This window comes from Carassius auratus, unplaced genomic scaffold, assembly GCF_003368295.1.
Source record: "Carassius auratus strain Wakin unplaced genomic scaffold, ASM336829v1 scaf_tig00217152, whole genome shotgun sequence".
Taxonomy (NCBI): domain Eukaryota; kingdom Metazoa; phylum Chordata; class Actinopteri; order Cypriniformes; family Cyprinidae; genus Carassius; species Carassius auratus.
This window is the reverse complement of record NW_020528918.1, coordinates 139674-164310: the sequence shown is the minus strand read 5'-3', so window position 1 is coordinate 164310 and position 24637 is coordinate 139674. Positions and strand designations below refer to the sequence as shown.

General features: G+C 39.8%; 1 protein-coding gene across 2 annotated transcripts in view; it reads right to left on the bottom strand.

Moving 5' to 3' along the window:
• The window catches only part of dnah5 (dynein, axonemal, heavy chain 5), a 179193-nt gene that overhangs the window by 140886 nt on the left and 13670 nt on the right, over nucleotides 1-24637 (bottom strand). Inside the window, exons 6-28 of one of the 2 annotated variants that reach the window (XM_026264930.1) lie at nucleotides 24128-24265; nucleotides 23810-23986; nucleotides 23467-23580; nucleotides 22411-22518; nucleotides 22203-22325; nucleotides 18525-18740; nucleotides 17177-17203; nucleotides 14328-14435; nucleotides 14132-14217; nucleotides 11241-11562; nucleotides 10738-10944; nucleotides 7274-7445; nucleotides 6775-6920; nucleotides 5833-6001; nucleotides 4970-5218; nucleotides 4503-4699; nucleotides 4137-4230; nucleotides 3081-3223; nucleotides 2199-2400; nucleotides 1656-1891; nucleotides 1224-1442; nucleotides 935-997; nucleotides 19-257 (exon numbers count right to left, since the gene is read on the bottom strand). In XM_026264930.1, coding sequence (XP_026120715.1) covers nucleotides 19-257; nucleotides 935-997; nucleotides 1224-1442; nucleotides 1656-1891; nucleotides 2199-2400; nucleotides 3081-3223; nucleotides 4137-4230; nucleotides 4503-4699; nucleotides 4970-5218; nucleotides 5833-6001; nucleotides 6775-6920; nucleotides 7274-7445; nucleotides 10738-10944; nucleotides 11241-11562; nucleotides 14132-14217; nucleotides 14328-14435; nucleotides 17177-17203; nucleotides 18525-18740; nucleotides 22203-22325; nucleotides 22411-22518; nucleotides 23467-23580; nucleotides 23810-23986; nucleotides 24128-24265 — 3755 coding nt within the window. The remainder of the gene's footprint in view (nucleotides 1-18; nucleotides 258-934; nucleotides 998-1223; nucleotides 1443-1655; nucleotides 1892-2198; nucleotides 2401-3080; nucleotides 3224-4136; nucleotides 4231-4502; nucleotides 4700-4969; nucleotides 5219-5832; nucleotides 6002-6774; nucleotides 6921-7273; nucleotides 7446-10737; nucleotides 10945-11240; nucleotides 11563-14131; nucleotides 14218-14327; nucleotides 14436-17176; nucleotides 17204-18524; nucleotides 18741-22202; nucleotides 22326-22410; nucleotides 22519-23466; nucleotides 23581-23809; nucleotides 23987-24127; nucleotides 24266-24637) is intronic. The other variant, XM_026264931.1, reaches the window with a different exon arrangement.

Genomic DNA, 24637 nt, shown 5'->3' with positions numbered 1-24637 from the left:
CTTCTGTAACCTTCTCACCTCGACTGAAACTCAAGTAGTTCATTGTTTATTCTGTCAATATTGATGTCAGCCCATGATATGTCATAGTAGCCGTTGACTGTGTCAATGACACTGTTGTAGAGTCCATAGAGCTTTTGAAGAAGTGTCAACTGTTTTCTGATCTCAAGAAGCTGAGGATGCTGGGTAACAGGTAGGCCAAAGAGCTCCTCCCCACCTGTGTATGTTACGTACTTGCGGAACAGGTTGTCAAAGCGATTCTGTGGAACACCAGACCATTATAGTAAATAACCTAAAGCAAACATTAATTTATATATTCATAAACCAAAAATATGAACACAACATGATATACACTCTTATACCATGTGATGTATATAAAACATATAATACCGAGTGATATATATAATAATAAATAATTTGTATATAAAATATTAATAGTAATAACAACAACAACAACAATAATAATAATAATAATAATAATATATTAAACCAGTTTAAAAATGCACTTTAAATAAATGATTCAAATTCTAATCTCACTTTTGTTTCACTTTTTTAGTTCAGTACAGCATTTATTTCCTTAATTGAACAATTAATCATTGAGAAAGCTGAATAAATAAGCTTTCCATTGATGTTTGGTTTGTTAGGATATTATATTTGGCCGAGATACAAATATTTGAAAATCTGTAATCTAAGGGTAAAAAAAAAAAATAATAATAATAAAAAAAAATGAAATACTGAGAAAATCGCCTTTGATTTTGTTCAAATAAATTCTTAGCAATGCATATTACTAATCAAAAATTACATTTTGATATATTTATGGTAGGAAACCATCTTTTTTTTTTAAGACTTTTTGTTTTGTGGTATAGGGTCACATATTAAGATAGCATATATAGTTATATTATGATAGCATTTCAATGAAATTCAAGTTATGTTATACCTGAAACATAATAAGCCTGTCACTGGCATCCTGGGGAGCCAATCCAACCACCATGGGACCATCCTAAAGATTTGAAATGTGCAAAACCAGAGAAACACATATTGTTAAAATAAACCATGGTTTTATTTCTTCAAAGAATAAGTTACATTTTTGTGTGGTTTGATTTCTAGCAATTTTATATTACAGAACACCCAAAAAATATAAATGCAGGAAAACAACTGTGTTTGGGCTTGAAACTGTGATTTCATGAAGGAACATCTCAAAGTGATAGAAATGGATGGATTCTGACCTTGTCATAGTAATGGTAGAAGAGTTGGCAGTCTTCCACAAAGATCTCAATGTTTCTGATGAGTTCTCCCCTGAAGTTTGGTTGAAGGGATACCAGCTCATTCTGAACCTCTGTGCTACGAGAAAGCAGTTTCTCCCACATGTAACGAAGTGTGTCCACTTTGTCTGCTTCCTCTTTGGCAATCAACAATCCATATTTTTGTAGCATGCTGTATGATTCCTGCAGGTCAAAACCAGAGAAAGAGACATTGGCATTATTCCAGAGGACAATATATAAGTTGTGTTGTGTCTCTATTTACTGTAAAGTACATTCTTAATGGTATAGTTCACACAAAAATTGATATCACTTTAGTTTAAGGGCTAGTACTTCAAAGTTTCTTAAATAAAGACCCTGTATACTTTATTTTTCTTGATTGTTTTCTTTTTTGTGTACCTCAATTGGACCAACTTGAAAGTCTATGGAGATTTGGTGTTCTCTGATCTCTTTGAGCGTTGCCATGGCGATACGAATATCATCCAAGTCCTTAATTTGCCTGTTGAGTTTCTTGCTTGCCTCATCTATAAAAGTGAAGATCTGTTCCATCTCCATGCGGTACTTCCTGTTGCAGTGGTGACCAAAATCCACCATCCAACTCTTTGTCTCAGTAGTAAGAGCCAATTTTAGATCCGCTGTAGGTAAATTCAGCAACACACAAAGATTAAAGAGCTCTGTTTGTAGTTTAATAAAACATAATAATAATAATCAACTGAAATAACCAATTCTTTCCTTCAAAAATTAATGAATATAAATAAAATAAATGTTAATAAAAAATTGAATATTCATATATAATAATCTAGAAACAAGAGTAGTAAATTAAGCATGTTCATACCATTGATGAGTCATTATTTGTGCAATTTAAATAAACCTCTTATCTGCATGTTAACCTCTCAATCACTGTTGGCATGCTTAGTTTCTACTGATTCAGAGTCTGTCTACCTGTATATAGTGCCAGAGCTCCTACTGAGATAAATTCAGGCTCTGCATTAATTTCTAGCTCAAGATCCCTGTAGTACAGAATCTGAGATTCAAATTCAGAAAGAAGAGGGTTCCCCTGGATGAATTTTTGGATGGTTTCCTCTCTATCTTTCTTCCAGATGTGGTGATAGAGGCTGAAGTGATCCAGAGCGTTTACTATTTCCTGCATAACAGTACACGACAAGCACAGTATCATACATTGCATGGTATACACCTTAAAATAGCACACTGTCACGTTATAATCACAACCAAATAAAACAAACAGATCCGATGAAAGCTATACAGACTTGTTCCCATGGGACAATATTCATATTTCTGACTAGATTCTAGATAAATATCTAGATTCAATCTAGATTCAAAATAAGTTAAACTCTTAAGACAGCATTCATTGTGCTTATTCCTCAATTTGTAAAAAATATTTACTGTTTACAGTTGCACACTTTTAATGGAAGTTGAGGGGTTTCAGAAGGTTTAAAAGCAGATATGTCAAGCTCATATTTTTTACAAAACTGATCATGTTGATTCTACACAACAAATATTATGCTATTTTAGAGGAAAGATCTACTCTAGGTCGGAAAATATACTTTTGGTTGAGCCCTTGGTTGAGCCACAGTAACTCCTAGAATTTCCATAAAGTTTAATTCAAATTAGAATACCAGTTTAAAATTCAAGAGAATTAATCTATTTTGGCCAGTTTCAAGAAGAGGTTTACTTAAGGCCAGGGCTTCATTTTATTTGAATCATTTCTGCTTGGGTAAATCTCTGGTAAATTGATTTATAATAGTCTGGGGCATGGTAATGAAATCTAATTAATAAAAAAAAAAGAAAGAAACTAAAACTGACCCTTCTGATGGAGTTGATGGATGTACTAAGCACAGAGACCAGCTTGACAATCTCTTTGTTCTCAGAGATGCTTTTGTGGTAGTTCTTAATTTGGATGGAAATGACCTGGTTTGCAGATGCTGATATATCTGAGGTACTGCCTTCTGGAGGAACAAAATGTTAAAAGATGAGAAAGTTATTACCGTAAACAAAAACAGGCAGGACCTGTGAGACAAGAATGCCACTGAATTTATATAATTATATATATATATATATATATATATATATATATATATATATATATATATATATATATATATATATATATATATATATATATTATTTTATTTTTGCCTCAAATTAAAAAAAAAAAAAAAAGTGAAGTGACATTCAGCCAAGTATGGTGACCCATACTCAGAATTTGTGCTCTGCATTTAACCAATCCGAGGTGCACACACACAGAGCAGTGCACACACACACACACTGTGATCACACACCCAGAGCAGTGGTCAGCCATTTATGCTGCGGCCCCCTGGGAGCAGTTGGGGGTTTGATGCCTTGCTCAAGGGCACCTAAGTCATGGTATTGAAGGTGGAGAGAGAACTGTACATGCACTCCCCCCACCCACAATTCCGTCCGGCCCGAGACTAGAACTCACAACCCTTCGATTGAGAGTCCAACCCTCTAACCATTAGGCCACGACTTCCCCCAAAAAGTTATATGAGTTAGTTATATGAAGGACCCTTTATCTCTAATTGTGACACTACTGTACACTGTCAATTTTGTGTCAGTATCCCCACTCAGAGAGGGAGCAATAGAGAGAGAATAAACAATGTGGATACGATTTTTACCGTGACACTAGGGACATGTCACCACTTCACAAAATGACATCCACTGTCTGCATTCATCATCATTATTCCCCAGATTTATTTATCAAATCACTGGAGATTAATTTATCCATCCAGAGCTTCAATTTTCAACCATTATAAAGACACATTTTAAACTAACCAAAGACCTGCTATTTCTTGATTTGCTCTGCTGAGCTGTGTAATTACAAAGAGTGGGTAAGAATCATACCGGCTAAGCTGCGATAGGTCGATTCGCCATCTTCTGATTCACTCTCTTGGCTGTTCTGTTTCAGAGCAGCCATGCGTCGCTCACTCATTTTCCTCTGTGACAACAAAAATACTCAAGTCTGACATTTTACATACATTACACTAAAACAAGAACTATAGATTTTGTATGGCAACTTCTGAATTCATGTCAGTTCAAGAAAACAAAATTATTACATAAAATACAAGGTAAGACACACTATAGGCTATTCAAAATAAACATGAAATGGCATTTGAAACCCATTTTACATATATAATGCCTTTACCATCAAGGCTATTTGAACTCAGTTAATTCATTAACTGATAAACTAATTAATTAATACATAAATACCTTGGAAATTCTCTCCTTGCTCCACTGTCCAACTCCTTTACTGACGCTGACCACACAGTCCACAACTTTGTTCAAGGCTTGCTGAACCTCATCAAGCCCTGGAACCGCGATCATGTTGGGGATGGCTAAACACACTCCCACGCTAAAGATGGGCTGCTGGGCTGTTCCCCTCTGCCGACTTGAGGAGTCTGCATCTGCTGCATGGTGAGTGGATTTTAATAACAATGAGCTAAAGCTGACCTTTATATGAATTATATGATTATATGAAGCTTTATGCTTTGAAACAAAAAGGTAGGGTCAAAAAGTTCCCCACAGTGATTTTTTCTTAAGTTGGTTCTATTAATTTGTCATGCATTTGCTTTATTTGCTTTATAATTAAACTTAATTAAAACACTTTTTAAATTAACCAAAAATAAATTTACTAAAGTATTATCAGTAAAACCACTGAAAGAAGTGACTTCACAAACCCAGGAAATGCATCAGTGATGAAGCATTGATGCGTTTGCGTAGAGTCTCCAGTGTGTTACGGGTAAGGCGCAATAATGCATCCACATTCCGATGGTTGAAATGAGACAGCAGCTCCTTTGCCTCCTCCTCCATCACCTTCATCCGATCCTTTTTTTTCTTCTTTTTCATTAGTGGAGAAGAGGGGCCAACACTAGTGGCCAAGGTACTACGTGACAAGAGACGGCCCTCTGATTTACATTCCTCATCTCCTTTGGATAAATAAAACAGAAATGGTCACAATATATTACTGTGAGTACATGGAATATGATAAGCTACTATGCATTAATAAGTCCTGGCCCTGCACATTCTTTGGTTTTCGGGCATTTTCTCCATATGTGAACCCTTTTCAATATTAGGATTTTATGATACTTCCTTTACCACCGAGAACCATGTCAAGTCAGGTCACCTTTATTTACTGTATATAGTGTTTTATACAATACAGATTGTGTCAACGCAGCTTCACAGTGTTAAACAGGAAAAACATATGCTGATAATGCAAGATGACAATAGAAAACAGTTTTTGTTGATTCACTGTTGTCAGCATCCAGCTCATTTCAGTTCTCTTACAATAATGTCTGTGCAGTCAAGTCAACAATGTTACCATAAATATTGTCCCCAACAAAGCAAGCCAAAGGTAAAACTGTGGGAGAAACCAGGCTCAGTCTAGTAATGGAGCCATACAAAAATATGCCAACATTCCCTTTTTTTTCATTTACATTAATTCATTTAGGAGATGCTTTTATCCAAAGTAAAATAATTATAATAATAATTAAAAAGTAAATTTCTGGTGCCAATTTCATGGATGATGAACAACAGCTCTTACCATCACTTTCCATCTGTTCCACTTTGCTCTCTGTCCTGCTCTCATTCCGGTTTTTCTCTTCTTCCTCCCTCTTCTCAAATTCCAGTAACATATTAATCAGCTCATTGGCTGCCTCCTCCACTAATGAGCTCTTGATATGCAGCATTTGGGCTCCTTTTATGCAAAGCTCCTAAAATGGTTAATAAATTGAGCATGTATGATCAAATTGATTATAACAAGAAATTGGGCTTTAAGTGGAAATGAAACACCAAACCAAATACCAAAATGTAATGAAAAAATAAAATTGCCAGTATTTATACATTATCTGCAGTACTGACTCAATCCAGTTCCCAAACAGGTTTCCCCCAAAAATTGTTGCTAAATAAAAAGCTGTACCCTCATGACAATGGCCCTCATGAAATGAAAAGATTGAAAGTGAATAAGAACAGTGTGACGAGTGGGGCGGGCCGGTGGAGTGATTGGAAATGAACGACACCTGCTCAACCCAACGGTCTCAAGTCCCACGGCGGAGATGGAAGGATATAATACAGGGGCGACGACAGTGAAGGACGAGAGAGGACCAGGCCTGGGCTTTATTTTGTGTTTTGATTTTGTTTGTGCACGGCAGTCGTCCGTGAGGGGCTGCACCACTGTTTGGTGTTTATTTTGCTTATTAAAGTCATTTTGATTGTCTGCCGGTTCCCACCTCCTTCTTCCTGATGATTATTAAGTTTGTACAATGTTACAAACAGTTTCTGTACTAATCGCATTGTAAAAATGTACCACTTGTCAAATAGTTTTCTGATGAGATTGAGTTGAGAGAGTCCTATAATTTCACTGATCTGCATTTATACTTTAGCAAGTGGAATTGGTTCTGCCTCAATATCCTCTGAAAAATAACAGCATGTTGCTATGAATACAGAATATTATTATAATTTTTTTTATGTATATGTATGTGTGTACCTTTGTGGTCTGTACAAACTCCTCGCAGTTGCATGGCTCATCTTCAGGCAACACACACAGTGTAATAGTGCTCATTTCCTGCAGAACCGCATTGACTCTAAACTCCACCAGATCATTCACTCTTTGCAGCAGAAGTTCAAGGTCCTCTGGGAACCAGGAGAAATAATCTTTTCATTTATAATATATTATCATACAGGACACATTTACAAACAACTTATGTAAAACAAGGCCGGAAGTATGTGGACACTCCTTTGTCAACACTAATGCTTGTTTCTTAATGGCAGCAAATCCTAGCAGGCATGTTCCCACATAACTTGCAAAGCCTTCCAAGAAGAGCGGATGCTGTATTAATGACATTGTGAGGACCAACTTCCTATTAATGCCAGTAGCCTTGACATTAAATGTTCAACAAGTATATAATTGGGTGTTCACATATTGTACTTTTCACCATTTACTGTACTGTAAGTTCCTAATGTGTTCCTAATGGAAAGTCTCTTACCAAGTGCAGTAATGATTCGATCAAGGTATTTCTCTATGTTTAGAGAGGTCCAATTGAGGGAGGTCAGACCGGGCAGAATGGCTTCATCTACTTTAGCCACATGTGGCATAATCAGTTGTTCAAAGGCTGGCTGGATCTTAGATCTCACCCTGGAGTTCTCGCTCACCATCAGCTGAGGCAAAGAACAAACAAGGCAACACTCACTGGATGGATAAAAATTACGAGATAATATCAAAAATATCTTAATTTGTGTTCTGAAAATGAACTGAAGTCTTACAGGTTTGGAATGACATGAGTAAATGATGAAAGAAAATTGGAAGGTGAAATATCTAGTTCAGTCATGAAACTCGTTGTGGCACAGACTGATTGACAGTTGACTGCCTCTGTTGATTCTGCAGCCAATGAGCTCGTTACTTAACATTTAAATAGTTTGGTTAATAGAGTCAGAGTCAGAGTCACCTTTATTACTAATATTATTACTTTAGTTTAGGGTCCAATTCTCTCTAACTAGTTGATTATTAACATTCATATTATATAGCATATTGGAGTTTTAATAGTACTCATAAAGCAAATGATAATGCCTTATTCTTCATTAAAAAAAAAAAAAAATGTTTTGATCACTTAATCCTACCCCACACCTAAACTTAACAATTACCTTACTGGCTATTAAAAAGCAACAACAACAACAACAAAAAACATATTGAGGCAAATGCCATAGTGTCACTCTGTCTGGTCTCTGTTTCCCTGAGTCTCCACTAGTGGTCTCACTTCCCCATAGGCACCTCACCGTAGGCAATACAATTCCCACAAAGCCTTATTCCTTCATCACAATTGCACTCCTGTTAATTGCACTCAGGTGTCTTCACTTATTAGTCATTATCCTCCCTATATTAACCAGTCTTATTCTGTTTGTCTTCATGGAGTCCTTTCATTCCGTCATCCAGTTTCCTCGCCTTCCGAGTCCTCATCTTCCTAGTTCCTGTTCCTATATCTGTTTATTTATTTGTTTGTTTGTTCGGATGGATTTTTGGTTTTGACCCCTGCTTGTTCATTTCTCTTTGGATTACCCAATAAATCCATACTGCGATTGGATCTATCATCTCCTGCATTTCACTAGGTCTCCGATCATCACAGAAGGACTCCATCATGTTCAGATCCAGCGGTGTGGGTCTTCATACCCGTTCCCCAGCCAGTTTGATGGAACGAAGGACAAGATATGTCAAATTGACCACTCTCCGCCAAAAGGGGATTGAGGTGGGTGCCATAGCACAAATGTTCTGGACCTTAGCGGATGGTTTGGGATATAATGATGCGGCCCTAAAGGATATGTTCAACACCGGGCTGGATGACCCGGTTCCTAGACTGGAAATGGAGCAGTTGAATGCCTATAATTTCTGGGAGTTTGTTATTTATTTACAAAATCGGTCTTCGTGGAATACCCCAGCCACACCTGTCTCTCCCAGTGGGATGGCCGATTCTAGACCGGGGTTTACAAACAGGAGAACCGCCAACCCAGCGTCACTGCACAAGATAGCCGTCAGTCCAGCGCCACAGCACAAGGTGGTCGCCAGCCCAGTGCCACTGCCCAAAATGGCCGCCAGCCCAGCGCCACTGCCCTGTCAGGTGCTCGGTGACCCTCCAGAGTCGAGTCAGGTGCTCGGTGACCCTCCAGAGTCGAGTCAGGTGCTCGGTGACCCTCCAGAGTCAGGGCTAGTCACCGTTGACCTTCCAGAGTCAGGGCTAGTAACCGTTGACCTTCCAGAGTCAGGGCTAGTCACCGTTGACCTTCCAGAGTCAGGGCTAGTCACCGTTGACCTTCCAGAGTCAGGGCTAGTCAACGTTGTCCTTCCAGATTCAGGGCTAGTCACCGTTGACCTTCCAGAGTCAAGTCAAGTCACCGTTGACACTCCAGAGTCAAGTCAAGTCACCGTTGACACTCCAGAGTCAGGGTAAGTTACTGTTGACACTCCGGAGTCAAGTCACCGGTGATATTCATGGACAAAGGCAAGTCACCAATGATCTTCATGGGCAAAGTCCAGTTACCAGTGTTTTTCATGGGCAAAGGCAAGTCACCACTGATCTTCATGAACAAATGCAAGTCACCAATGATCTTAATGAGCAGAGTCAGGCCACCAATGATCTTCATGAGCAGAGTCAAGTCAGCATAGATCTTCTTGAATCCAGTCTAAACACCATGGAACTACCAGAGCCTCCCCACGTCTCTTCTGAACTACCAGAGCCTCTAAACGCGTCTGCTGAACTACCAGAGCCTCTCCACGTCTCTGCTGAACTACTAGAGCCTCTCCTCATCTCGGCTGAACTACCAGAGTCTCTCCTCGCCTCTGCGGAACTTCCAGAGCCTCGTCACGTCTCAGCCGAACTCTCTGAGCGCTCGACTGATCCTGTCGTGGCCACGGAGGCCACCCTTAACTTGTTCATGTTCTCCGTTTCAGACTTGCCTAACCAGACTTGCTCTCCTGTGTCATTGATCCCACTGTGGTGGTCTTCTGCGCCACCCTGGTGGGCTTCTGTCTCGACCGCATGGATGTGGTGGTCTTCTACGCCGCCTCGGTGGGCTTCTGTCTCGATCGCACGGATGTGGTGGTCTTCTTCACCACCTGGGTGGGCTTCTGCCTCAACCGCACAGATGTGGTGGTCTTCTGCGCCGCCCTGGTAGGCTTCTGTCTCAACGACAGGGCTCCAATTCCACCTTGCTCCTCTCTGGATTCCTGCCCTGTCAGTTCGGCCCTGGGGACTGAATGTTATGTCCTTCCTGGACTTGTGTTTTGTTGTTGTTTTGTTTTTTTGTTTTTGCTCCTCTTCTCTCTGTTTCCATCTATGGACCTGGCCCTCCGTCCCTCCCCTTGATCCTCCGCCGGTCCACTTCCCTACTGGATTCCTTGTCTTTGTCTTTCTCTCTGTTTCCATCTATGGACCTGGCCCTTCGTCCCTCCCCCTGATCCTCCGCCGGTCCACCTCCCTCCTGGGCTCCTTGTCTTTGTTTTCCTCTCTGTTTCCCTCTATGGACCTGGCCCTCCGTTCCTCCCCCTGATCCTCCGCTGTTCCACCTCTCTCCTGGACTCGTTTTTGTTTTGCACTTCTGTTTTGCACTTCTTGTCTCTGTTTCCCCATTTTACCTGGCCTCCCCCTGGTCCTCTGCCTCTCCACCTCCCTCCTGGTCTCTGTGTTCCTTGGTCTTTTCTTGAGATCTTCTACAGGTATGTTACAAATTAATGTACAGCAGTAGCAGGAGGCTATACATGATAACAGCATTTCTGTGGATACTGACAGTAGCGAATCTCTGTGCTTGCTCTGCAGATTTATTCCACCAAGACCAAACATATTAACACTGTCATATGCATCACCATGCCAAACTAGTCTGAGAGATGTCAGGACTGAACTATATCTATAACCATCAGCAATAATAACAGTAGTAACAGTGATGTGTTCCTTATTAGATATACCTGAAGTTTATTGTAGTTCTTTTTGAGAACATCCTTTTTCTGCTGCAAGATGGCTGCAAATGGTGGGATCTCCAATCCCATTCCTAGCATGCTGTCTGTTTCCCGAATCTGGGTCAGGATCTGGGGGTCAAAGTTCACATACAGCTCCCCAGTTTCTGGACTCTTGATTAGCAAAGAGGCTTGCAGGCCCACTTTGACTGCTTCAGTCTATAGACAAATAGATGAATAAGAATGGTTGTTTAGTTAAAACAAAGATACAAATGCATTTATTTCATTATTGTATGTCTTTAAAGATGGCCATGATTTCTATAAAAAGCTATAAAATCTATTAAATATTTATTTAAATAAACATGTATATAATCTAAATAGAGAGGAAAGTAATAAATTAATTATAGGGCAAAAAAAAATATATATATACCAAGTGAAAGTGGCATATGAGCAAAGACCAAAACTGTCTAAAGCAAGAAGTCAGCAGTACCTTATTTTGACTCTAGACAACTGACCTGTGCCATCCACCTCTGATGGTAAAGCACTTCAAACTCTAGCAGCACCTTAGCCATCCGGTTGTAATTCCGAATGATGTGTTTAGCGTCTGGTGTGCTGAGTAGCCCAGGCATCTCCTGGAAGAGATCCATGGGCTCCTGGATGCAGCTGTACAGCTGCTGAGCCCACAGGATCTTCCCTGCGATTGGAGGGAGGTCTGGAGCAATGGGGGGGTCTGTCTTCTGCTTGGTGTAAATTCGATAGACCATTTCAATGTCACTTCCGAAGTTTTGCAGAATTTTCTGGTACTTATCACTGATGCCCAAGTCTGGGATACCAAGCCTAGTGAATATGAAAATGACAGGGAAATAAATAAATATGCAAAAATATTAAGCAGCACAACCATTTCCAAACATTATAATAATAATACATGTTTATTCAGCATCACATCAGCATATTAGAATGTGTGAAGGATCATATGACACTGAACACTGGAGTAATGACTTCTGAAAATTCAGCTGTGCAATAACAGGGAAAAATACATTTTAAAATAAATTAAATCTGTTATTCAAAATTGCAATAACATTTTCACAGTTTTTTTTTTTCTCACAGTAAATGCAGCAACAGAAACATTATAATTTTTGGTAACACTTTAGATTAAGGCTTATATTCAATATTATCTTTGGTTTTCCCTCAATTAACTCCTAATTTGCTGCTTATTCATAGCAAATCAGGCAGTTGTTGTAGTAGTTATGTTTAGGTATTGTGTAGGGATAAAGGATCGTCTCGGTTACTTAACCCTCGTTCCCTGATGGAGGGAACGGAGACGTTATGTCGAATGACATATGGGGTCTCACTTGGGAGGTCAATCATCTCTGAGTTTAAGAGAAAACACCAATGAAAATTGGCTAGTGGATTTAACAAACCTGAGCCACTCCCCGTGCCAACAGTTATAAAGGGCGACAGGTGCATCCACTCATTAGGTTTTACGCTGAGGAGCCGAGAACATGTCCCGGCAACAGCGAACGATACAAGGTTGTGGCATGGGGACATAATGTCTCTGTTCCCTCCATCAGGGAATGAGGGTTACGTACGTAACCAAGATGTTCCCTATCTGTCGGTCACTACAAGTTATGTTGAACGACATTTGGGGTCCTATGGAAAATGCCACAACCCGAACACCATCACAACCCTGTGGCGCTGCAATTGTTAGCCAGCCATGGTGTGCCCCAAAAGCTACGCTTAAGGTCGTAACCTTCCCAAAGCCCCAGCGCAAATTCACTGACCTTGGTACCAAGGGGCCAAAGGGTGAGTACATTGCTGCTGGAGAAGCGCATAAGAGGAGGCCTCACTCCGTGTGGAGTGGGCCCTCACCCCCAGGGGGCACGGCTCGCCTTGGGAACGGTACACCAAGGTGATGGCATCCACTATCCAGTGGGCCAACCTCTGTTTGGAAACAGCCTTCCCCTTCTGCAATCAGGTCATGCCTCCCCAGGGACCGACCATCCACTGCATCGTGATGGGCTGCAATGGCAGCCACATACACTTCCAGGGTGGAGGGTGACAGCCTACACTCCAACCTTTCTTGCAGGAAAGAAAGCACGACTCTGACCAAGCATCTCCAGTGAGAAGAACACCAATTCATGAACAGACTCCACTTCAGAGCATATGCCTGCCTCGTAGAGGGGGCTCTAGCCTGATTGATAGTGTCTACCACTGCCGGTGGCAGATCACTTAGGTCTGCCGCGTCCCATACAGAAGCCACACGTGGAGGTTCCAAAGATCTGGACGCGGGTGCCAAATGGTGCCCAACCCCGGAGAGAGGAGGTCCCTCCTCAGGGGGATGCGCCAGGGAGGGGCTGTCACGACGAACATGAGTTCCGAAAACCAGGTCCGGGAGGGCCAGTAAGGCGCAACCAACAGGACCTCGTTCCTCGTCCTCCCTGACCTTGCACAGCATCTGTGAGAGCAGGCTCACTGGGGGAAACACATACTTGCGTAGCGCCAGAAGCCAGCTGTGTGCCAGTGCATCCGTGCCCAGGGGGGCCTGGGACAGGGAACAATACAGCTGGCAGTGGGAGGACTTGTGGGAAGCAAACAGGTCTAACTGGTCTTCCCTGAATCAACTCCAGATCACTATTGATCTCCCCCGGGATGTGGATAGCGTGCAGTGACTTGAGCCGCGTCTGACTCCAAAGGAGGAGATGGCGGGCGAGTTGAGACATGCGACATGATCATAGACCACCCTATCGGTTGATGTACGAAACAGCCGCAGTGTTGTCCGTGCAGACCAACACGTACCTGTCTAGCAACAGCGGCCGAACCGCCGTAAGCTAGATGCACTGCCAGCAACTCCAGACAGTTGATGTGCCAAAGCAGTTGAGGTCCTGTCCAGGACCCTGAAGCTGCCTGCCCGTTGCATGTCACGCCCCAGCACGTGTTGGGGGCATGTGCCTTGGCAGCGAGACATTCCCCATCAGGAGAGTGTGATTGTGGTGCACATGTGTCTGCAAAACACCGCCACTGGGAGTAATAGTCCGCGCCTCTTACCCAAGGCCTGTGAGCTGTCGGCCGTTCTTGCTGGCTATCCTGCAAACTCACCAAGCCAAGGCTTTAAAAAATGCATGTAGGTAGAACCGACCCGTGGTTGATGCAGGACCTGAGCACGGGACTCTTAAACTCAGAGATGATTGGCCTCCCAAGTGAGACCCCATATGTCGTTCGACATAACTCGTAGTGACCGACAAGATAGGGAACTAGAATATGGTCATGCTAAATAAGGCATTCAGATGTGCTTTAAAGTATCAAAACAGCCAATATGCAAGTAATTAATTGTAAATTTTACTGCCTAATCTAGAGTGCTACCAATTTCTTACCAACCACAAACATATATCACCCTTGCTCATATTACCTTTCAAATTTCTTGAGCACATATAAAGCCCGCTCAGTATTTTGAATTCTGTCAAATGTATTGTCCATGAAGGTTCTTAGTTGGTTCTAGAAAGATATAAGTAATAATTTTTAATTTTTAAAATAATAAAATTTTAAGTATATAAGTAATAATTTTATAGTAATAAATACAAATTAAAAACTGAAAACATACTTACATGAAGTTCACTAGTTTGTTTGCAAAATTCATCATAGTCCTGATCAAAGTCTGTCTTTCTTTGGTCCAGGAAACTGTACTGTTTTTTCTTCATAGTCAACACAATGGCCTGGACATTAGAAGACAATATAATTGCAAAAAAACAAAGAAACTAATAGTTGCCAAAAAAAATAAAAAAAATAAAAAAACATTCTTAAAACCATTCTTAAAACCATCTTGGTATATGCCGAACTGTGGAATAGTTCACCTAAAAATGTAAGTGATTTATTCTGTCATCACTTATTCAACCTCATGTTGCTCAAGATTGTTCATTAATTGCTATGATTCACAAAAACAAATGTTTAAGAATGTTTTTTGTTATTTCAAAAATTTTATTTCAATATAAGAATCATAGTAGCCTGTGGCTGCCAAGCTCCTAATGAACAAAAAAGGCCATAAAAGTAGACCATACAACTTGTGTACTAAATTTCAAGTCTTCTGAAGCCACGTGTTCCTCAAAATTATTCAAGTCTTACAGGCTTGGAATAACATGAAGTTAGGACAATTCTGATAGAATATAATTTTTTTTAGTGAAGTATTCCTGTAATGGGCGTTTGATAAAAAAAAAAAAAAAAAAAAAAAACTTCCTGTGGAAAAAGCATTCCTAGCTAGAAAGTTTGTTCAGTCGTTTGCTACAACAGCACTCAGCAGTTTGTACCAGAACACCTTCAATGTCCAGAGGAGAAGTTTGTTGTAAAATATGCCGCGTTTCCACCGAAATTACCCGGAACATTTGTACCAGGAACTTTTTTTCCCAGGAACTTTTTTCCCCCCAGACCTGTTGCTTTCTGCGTTTCCACAGCGGTGTAAAGTACCGGGTAGATTAGGCAAATAGACTGGTGACGTAGGTCTGCGCGCGTTTCTCAATACAAAGTACCGCTGATAAAAATTTTTTTTAAAAAGTACGCTGATTTTGGACGTGCATCCTCGGTAGTTGGTTCAGACTTTGTGCATTCGTCTCAGGAGTGTGATGTCCGCGATGACGCAAGTCCGGTAAATCTATAAACAGCAGCGTACTTGATAACTTCAGTCTGCTCGTCATGGCTACTGCAATTTTCCGTACTGTATATTTACAATAAAACGAAATATGATATCAAATACCACTGCCTCCTTTCGTTTTCATTTAAGCATAATAACAACTGCAGAAATGTACTTAGTTCAGCAAAATGTGTATATGCAGCCATTACAATGAAACGAAATGTTATATAAATTTGCCTTTTTTATTTTCATTTTAACATATAGATAAATTGAATACAGACCAAAGAAAACCTGTTAGATTTACCCCGCAGCTGAATTATATGTTATGTTTAACCACTAAAGACACATCAGAGCCAGCGGCACATATCAGAAGGTCTATCCCATGAGAGGCTGCTCTCTGCGGATACATGAGGACTGAGCTTCCGCTGATCGAGTGGAGCTCACCGTCTCAGAGATCGGCGAAACACATTTTTTAAATAGGCATGATCTTTATAAATAAACCATAGATTTGAGTTTTAAACAACTACTTCTCGCCTGAAATACTTTTAAAATTACATTTCATGACACAATAACAGTAATATTTGAAAATTATCCGAATAAATGGTGGTTGAACTCAACCAATGCTGCGTGAACTCAGATTGCTTTGGCTACTGCAATTTTCCCCTCAGTATATTTACAATAAAACGAAATAGGATATAAAATACCACTGCCTCCTTTCATTTTCATTTAAACATAATAACAGCTGTAGAAATGTACTTAGTTCAGGGATATGTGTAACGTTATATACAGCCATTACAATGAAATAAATATTATATAGACTTGCCTTTTTATTTTCATTTTAACATATAGATAAATTGAATACAGACCAAAGAAAACCTGTTAGATTTACCCCGCAGCTGAATTATATGTTATGTTTAACCACTAAAGACACATCAGAGCCAGCGGCACATATCAGAAGGTCTATCCCAGGAGAGGCTGCTCTCTGCGGATACATGAGGACTGAGCTCCCGCTGATCGAGTGGAGCTCACCGTCTACGAGATCGGCGAAACACATTTTTAAATAGGCGCTGTCTTTATAAATAAACAACAGATTTGAGTTTCAAACAACTACATTCTCGCCTGAAATACTTTTAAAATTACATTTCATGACACAATAACAGTAATATTTTGAAAATGTTGATCCGAATAAATGGTGGTTGAACTCAACCAATGCTGCGTGAACTCAACCAATCAGCATGTTTAGCGCCAAAGTCCCGCCCCCGAAAGTTCCTGAACTTTAAAAAAGTACCACCTCGCCAGCAGGGACTTTCTGGGGGGCATTTTTTTACCCGGAACTTTTATTTAGTTCCTGGTTCCTGCGGTGGAAACACACCAAGTACCGGACCAAGTCCCTAGTTCCTGGGTAAAGTTCCTGCGGTGGAAACGCGGCTATATATAGACTTTCACAATGAATGGGAGTTAGCAATAGATCTTTATCAGCTTTTGTTCAATTATTCAGTACTCCTGGAGTCCCCGATGTCTGAACTTTGTTTCCATGGACAGAAAAATGAGAATGAATTAATAAACTTCCTTGACAGGAATAAAGAGATGCAATGAATGTTAATGGACTCACAGTATGACAATACTTGGTTAAAGCTAAAGGTAAAATTTGCATTTTCATGCAACCTAAATCATGGCCTTCATTCTAAAACAAATTACAATAATGATGTCGGATCAGTGTGAAAGGGCAATTTCTACTTATAAGTCAAAGATATGGATTTAGTTCCCATGCTGGTTAACGCTCCATGATAAGACATGCACTATATTAAAAACAGGTTTTTCCTTTACAGTTACCTCCCATTTCCCCAGCATTTCTGCAGTCTGTCCATGGTAGGCAGCAGAGAGAACAAATACCACTTAGTCCATGTTAAGAGTGCAAATTATAGCCAGAAAATTTTTATATATTGAATCAAACTCCAACAAAATTGTACTTTTTTATTTGAAAGCAGTTGTATACTGGTGCTACACAAGATTGGGATACAGGTAAAGTAGGACAATATTAATATAAGTTAAATTAGTATAAATTAATTTTTATCATTATGTGTTTATTTTTCCAATCCTGGATATCAGGATTAACTTCACAGTCCATCCAAACATGAAAAATCTGTCATCATTTGTTTAACCTCGTCATTCCAAATTGGTATAACTTTTTATTTTTTTCTCGGTAAAGATGTTTTAAAGAATGTTTCGATTGCCATTGACAAGTTAATGGTGTTTGTGAATAATCAAAATTGTTGATTATTTACTTGAAATTGTAATTTTGTAATTGTAATAATTGCAATTATTAATTACGATTAAATTTATGTTTACACCTTTGTTTTGAAGTAACTGCATGCTATATTTTTATATGAAAATAAACAAGCTGACAAACCCTAACTAATTTTTATTTTTTTATAGCTGTTCTATAGTATTAAGCCTCAAATGTCAAATATAAATTGGATTTGTTTCTTCTTTAAATTAAAAAGGTACAAATATGAATAGTATTATAATGTTATACTAAAACTAAAATCAAAACAATGTAAAAACCCTTAAGATAACATGTAGAAAGAAAAAAAAATCTCTAATTCTAATTTCTAATTTCTAATTGTGCTGCCCTAATGTTTGGTCATCAACATTCTTTAAAATATCTTCTTTTGTCAGAAGAAGGAAATGCATACAGCTTTGGAACAACATGAGGTAAATGATGCAGAATATTCATTTTTGGGTGGACTATTTTTTAAGTTTAAAAATATTATGGAACGCCATGTAATCATTTGTAGATCTACAGAAATAGCAAATTATCCAACAGTGTCCCACTTTAACGGTATTCACCCTATGAGACTTACACTTTACCATTATGAACAGTACATTAAAATTATATTAATAAATTCTAATTATAGCCCCAACTGTGAATAACTTGGTTCTTGTGGATATCTTACTATGACTGCACAAACTGAGGTGTTTGACAAACTTAATTAAATTTCAGCTTACAATTCACAACTTTTGCCTCACTAGTAAATGCTTCATCCAAATTAAACATTTATATGCCACTTAAAAAGGCAATCTGTACTGACCTGTCAGTAAATACACTTTTATCTTCTGGGTATGCTCTTTTGTGCAAATCTAAAACTAGACCACCCTGATTACTACGTCATGGCCATACCTGAAATCTGGTTGCCATGGTTTCCAGTCCCTCAATTTTGGAGTCTTGCAGGGCATTGTAGGTGGTAATGGTGCCAAACATGTTTAGAATTTTGTTCAACCGTCGCTGAAACGTGTCAAATTTGCCAAAGATGTACATTTCGCTAAAGTCAAACTGACGCTCCGACGGATTCTCCTCCAGCTTCTGCTTGGTTTTTTGGAAATATTTCTGGTACTCCTAAAATATTGGACACAAAAATTTGTGTTTACAGTTTATTCATCTGATAGACACTTTGTTCACAAAGCAACGATAAATATATTCACTATATCAAATATTAAAATATAATATTAAATTACTATTTCACCACTTATTATCAATAACTAAGTTTGTTTGTTAAATATTTTGTTTGTTATTTGTGTTCTTGTATTTTCCCTAAATGGGATGAAGGTTAAGTACTGTGTTTAAATGCGGTGAATACTGTATAGCATATGAACAATAAATAAATAAATTAATTAATTAATTAATACAAATGGAGCCTCTTTAATGTGAAGTTTGTATTTTAAATAATAAATTTAGTAGAAAAAGGGTTATAATTTGCGCTGTGAAACCAATTTGAGATATCTGTCATGTCCAATTTCTTTTATTGGCTTTACCAGGTCATGACTTTGAATTCACACTAGACTTCATGCTGTGAGCAAATACAATTTATAAAATAAACATAATTTATGTCTACTGGTTATGTGTTCTTCTTGGGTTTATCTTTGCCTACAAAAGATCAGAGCCTTAAAGCTTAAAGAAAAAGGAAGCTGTGGATGAAGGTTAAGTGTGGTGTTCGAAGGCAGTGTTCAGCAGACATGCTCAAAGAGCATATATATACATATATTCAGAAAAGAAAAAACATGGGGAACAGACACCAGAAGTGTGAACACAAAACAGAGAGACCAGGAGGGAGGACCGGAGGAGGTTCAGGGGGAGGGACGAAGGGCCAGACTAACAGAGAGGAACAGGGACAGGAGTGAACACAAAAACAAAAAGCAAAAAAACAACAACATGAAGCCCCCCCGGGTGGAGCAGAAGACACCCATATCCTTGTGGTTGAAGCCAGAGTCCTCCAGGGCGAAGCGGAAGACCACCACAACCATGTGGTCAGGGCGGAAACCCCCCAGGGCGGAGCAGAAGACCACCACAACCGTGTGGTCAGGGCGGAAGCCCCCCAGGGCGGAGCAGAAGACCACCACAACCTTGTGGTCAGGGCGGAGCAGAAGACCACCACAACCGTGTGGTCAGGGCGGAAGCCCCCCAGGGCGGAGCAGAAGACCACCACAACCTTGTGGTCGAGGCCAGAGTCCCCCAGGGCGGAGCAGAAGACCACCATGGCTGTGTGGTCAGGACGAGAGCCCCCCAGGGCGGAGCAGAAGACCACCACAGCCATGTGATCAGGACGAGAGCCCCCCAAGGCGGAGCAGACCTCCGTGCGGCCGGACCAACGGGACGACGAAACTCTGGTAATGCCCTGGTGTCTTTACTGGACTCCAGAAGATCGGTGGTAGCCTGACTCTGCTCGCGAAGATCATTGGTGACTGGCATTTGTTCATGAAGACCATCGGTGACTTGCACTTGTACATGAAGGTCATTGGTGACTAGTATTTGCTCATGAAAATCGATGGTGACTTGCCTTTGTTCATGAAGATCACCGGTGACTTGACTCAGTCCTAGAAGATCACCCGTGACTTGACTCCGTCCTTGAAAATCACCCATGACTTGACTTGCATTGAGCGGTTGGATTGGCGGCCATCTTGGGTTGTGGCGCTGGCTCAGCAGCCGTGACGTGAACAGTCTTGGGAATTTCTAGGATCTTTGACAGCATGGAGAAATACTCCAAGAATGAGGCAGCGGCCAAGTTTGGCGTTGGCGCTGAGCTGGTGGCCATCCTGCATCGTGGCACTGGATTGGTGACCACTTTGTGCTGTTCCGCTGTGCTGGCGTCCATATTGCCTCGTGGTGCTGGGTTGGCGGCCATCTTGTGCTGTGGCGCTGGGCTGGCGGCCATCTTGTACTGTGGTGTGAGGCTGGCTTCCATCTTGCCTCGTGGTGCGGGGTTGGTGGCCATGCACTGCAGCGGCGCTGGGTTGGCAGCCATCTTGTGCTGTGGCGCGGGGCTGGCTTCCATCTTGCCTCGTGGCGCTGGGCTGGCGGCCATCTTGTGCAGTGGCACTGGCCCTGCGGCCATCATGGGTCGTAGCGCTGGCCTTTTCCATCCGCCATAGTGAGACGGCAGCTCTGGTCCCTCCCACATGGGCCCAAAGTCGAAGGTGGGCCATGGTGGAGAGAGATGCTGAGTCTCCTCTTGCCCACTCCCTCCTCGGCGACCTCCCCTGGCCCGCGAAACACGACCAGGTGGGTTCCCTCAAACTGATTGCTTCTCTCGCTCGGTGGCTGGGGAAGAAACATCACTCGACATACCGCTGGATCTCGTGTTGACGGAGTCCTTCTATCACGTTCGGTGATACAAGAAACACAGAGAGATCCAAGTGCAGGTAAGATATTTATTAAGGGGTAATCCAAAAGGGTAAACAGTCCAGGCAGGGTCAAAACCAGAGAATCCAAATAAACAAGAACAGACAAAACACAAGGCAGGATCAAGACTACGTTATGACAAGACATTAGACAAGGACTCCATGACACATACTCAGACAGACCGGGTATCAATACACAGAAGGTAATGAGGGAACTGGAGACAGGTGGGGAATAATCAATTAACCCAAACAAGGAGGAAGGTGACCAAATAAGGGAACAGACAGTTCATAAGGTGACAGACACCGTGGGAAAGGAGGACACCCAGTGGAAACCCAGGGAACACAACCCAGACACTGTGACAGCTAGGTGGTGCATTAGAAAAGGGGCTCATCTCCTGTTTCCAAAATGCATCAAAAAATACTTGAAAAAGTGGGCCCTGTTTGAAATTGTTTAATTTGTATGTTCGTTTATTTTTATTTATTTGTGCTATTTACACAATGTTTACGTTTTTTTTCAAGTTTGTAGGTGTCAAGGTACAGAAACCAAATAATTAAATGTAAAATAGCACTGGATAGTCTAGAATGTAAAAATTAAATATACAATAAAACCTACATTTATTCAGACACCTTCAACATTTCTCACATTATTACAGTTTTGCTATATATATCAAAAATTATATCTGGTGTCTGAATAATTTTTGGTTTGACTGTTAAAACTACAAAGTAATTCAGTCAAGAGCAGTGAGTGATTTTCATTTTCTTGGATTAACATTATAGCACCCAGTAGCTAAATTAGGCGCGGTCACTTTAAGAGACGATGAACGCATCCAATATAATACACATCCCATTTTTTTCCTCAACTGTTTACTTTCACTTAAGAAATAACTGACAGTTTTTCAAGCATAATTTCCAAGGCGGGTATTTTGACATATTTTGTATGTATTTGTCAGTACAAGAGCAAAAATAAGCAAATTCTGTGTTCAAGTGTTTTGAGACGCCTTTCTATATATATATATATATATATATATATATATATATATATATATATATACAATTACATCTTTTTACTATCTTATATTAAAAGAAAAGAAATTATTATATCTTATACTTATCTTTATACTTAGAGGTATCTAGACCTTGATAAGTATATAGACACATCTTCCAGCTAAATGTCACATTATACCTGATTTAAGCGAATGGCAGCTTTAAGCTTCTCAGATACCACTTCCTGCGGCTGATCCCATATGGTTGTCGAGCCATTATTTGTGATATAGGCTTTACAGGCAGTGATCATTTGATTTGTAACCTAAAGAGAAAGATAATATTTTTAGTTTAAAGCATTAAGTCTGTGTAATGAAATTTAGTTATTTTGGGAGTCACCTCACTCTTACCTTGACAAAAAGGGAAGTGATCTTCTCTGAGGTGTTGTAGTAACGAGAGATGCTATGGATCATACGTATTGCATTTATAAGTCCAGGAATAGCTTCTACCATGGACACCTACATAAGGATTCACCAAAAACACACTTTATCAACTAGTTATAACACATTGCCACAGGAATTATATATATATACAAAAGATTTTGAGGTCGCTTCAGTCACAGCTTAATCATGTCAACATTGTCATCCTAGTGTAACAGTTTCAGGCTTTATGTCTGACAGATTTGACTTGTAAGCTGACAGAGTTGACAAATGCTCACAAAACTCTTTATAAACTGATATAAAATATGTTTTGAAGACAGCCTTAGGATCATAAAGGATAAAGGATTTCCATAAAAAAGAAAAAAGGAAAGAAAAATACTGACTTACAAATATATATATATATATATATATATATATAAATTAGGTTCTTTTGAAATTTTTATTCATTAAAGAATCCTGAAAAAAGTATCATAGGCTAAAAAAAAAAAGAATAATATTAAGATGATAAATAATACATCAGCATATTAGAGTGATTTTTGAAGGATCAAGTGAAACTGAAGACTAGAGTAATGGCTAATGAAAATCATGAAAACCCAGTCATTTAGCCAATACTGTTTGGCACCATGATCTTTTTGCTTGCCTATTTTCCTGCTTCCAACACATGAAATTCAGGAACTCAATTCTGGATCCCACCCCACTGTAGTGATATAATTATTGTTCTTAATTCTGACCAGTGCAGTGTATATATAGCTGGTCATGCAGCATGCTATCAGAGATCCTCTGGAACCCTCCACCTCCCCCATCTCCACCTGTCTTGATCTGCTAGGTGATTTATATGTGCTTATTGATGCAGCAGCAGTACATTTCACATGCTTACAGCAGCGTGTCTGGATATATGTTAGCAGTCCTTTAACATGCTATTCTGAGAGTTCCCATGATTGAAAGATACAAATTTCTATCTACACAAGACGCTTTGTTTCCTATGTTTGTATGGCACAAATTTAATAACTACAGAATAAGCCTTACAGGGTTGCTGTTGTACAGTGGGTCACAGAACTTCTCAAGGGTGTATAGGTACTTCACATTGTCTTTGGCCTCATTTGCCGAATCAGTAATTCTGATGTCTAGTTCTCGCCAAACCTGCGGAGGCAAATAATTTAGGGGCTAAATCAAGGGCATTACTGAAATGAAAATGAAAAAAGGAATTGTGCAAAAGTAAAGAACATTCACCTTATTAATTCAAAAAAACTCAATTATATATTTAAAAAAAATGTACCTTCACTTTTATGTGGCAAGATAAATGTCCCAGCTATTTTCTTTTTCACCCAACAGCTAATAGTGATATATACATATAAATCATAAAACTAACCTTAATCAGTTTGGACTTGGCTATAATAAGAACCCCCAACACAGCTTTGACCTCAGGACTCTTCAACTGGTCCAGCAGATAGTTGAAACGGGACATGCGTTTCTTCCAGTGGTCAAGCTCTGCACGGGGGCCCAGGTCATCTGCCTCTTTTCTTAACTGGTCACTCTCTGCAAGGACCTTCAGACCACAAGACAGGGTGGTTAAAAAGTGAATACAACATATAAAAGAAATGACAAAAAAGTAAAAATTTTGAGGAAGCTCCTATGTTATTTGCAAGCACACACTCTCAAATAACATGTTCATATATTATTCTGAAACCTGTTCGATCTGTTTGACCCAAGTTTTCATGCAAGCTTCAATCTTCTCCAGAGCTTCTGCATTATTAGCCACCGCTGTGTAATCTGAAGGACCTTTCAATGTCGTCAAGTCAAAAGTTTCACATTCTTTGAGGTTTACCTGAAATATCAAACAATTTCCACAGATATTACTTTGGGATAGAGGTATTTTGTATGGTGGATATTAAATTGATGATCTGTGTTAAAAAAGACTTGAGTGTTTTTTAGTAGAAAAAAAAAAATAAAGTTTATTATTTAAACTGTGAAGCAGTCTAGATAATTAATTTTGAGGTAGGGACAATTTATAATGTGTATAATTTCTGGCAACCTTGCAATGAGTTTATCTGCTTTACAAAGTCATAACACTGAAAGTGAACGCTAGTTACTACAGTTAAGTTATAGCTAAGTAATTATATCTAAATAAAGTCACACAAATCCAGCCAGCAGCCATATCACCCTCCAGCCCAAGACTGTTTGCCCACCGAGGGTAAGC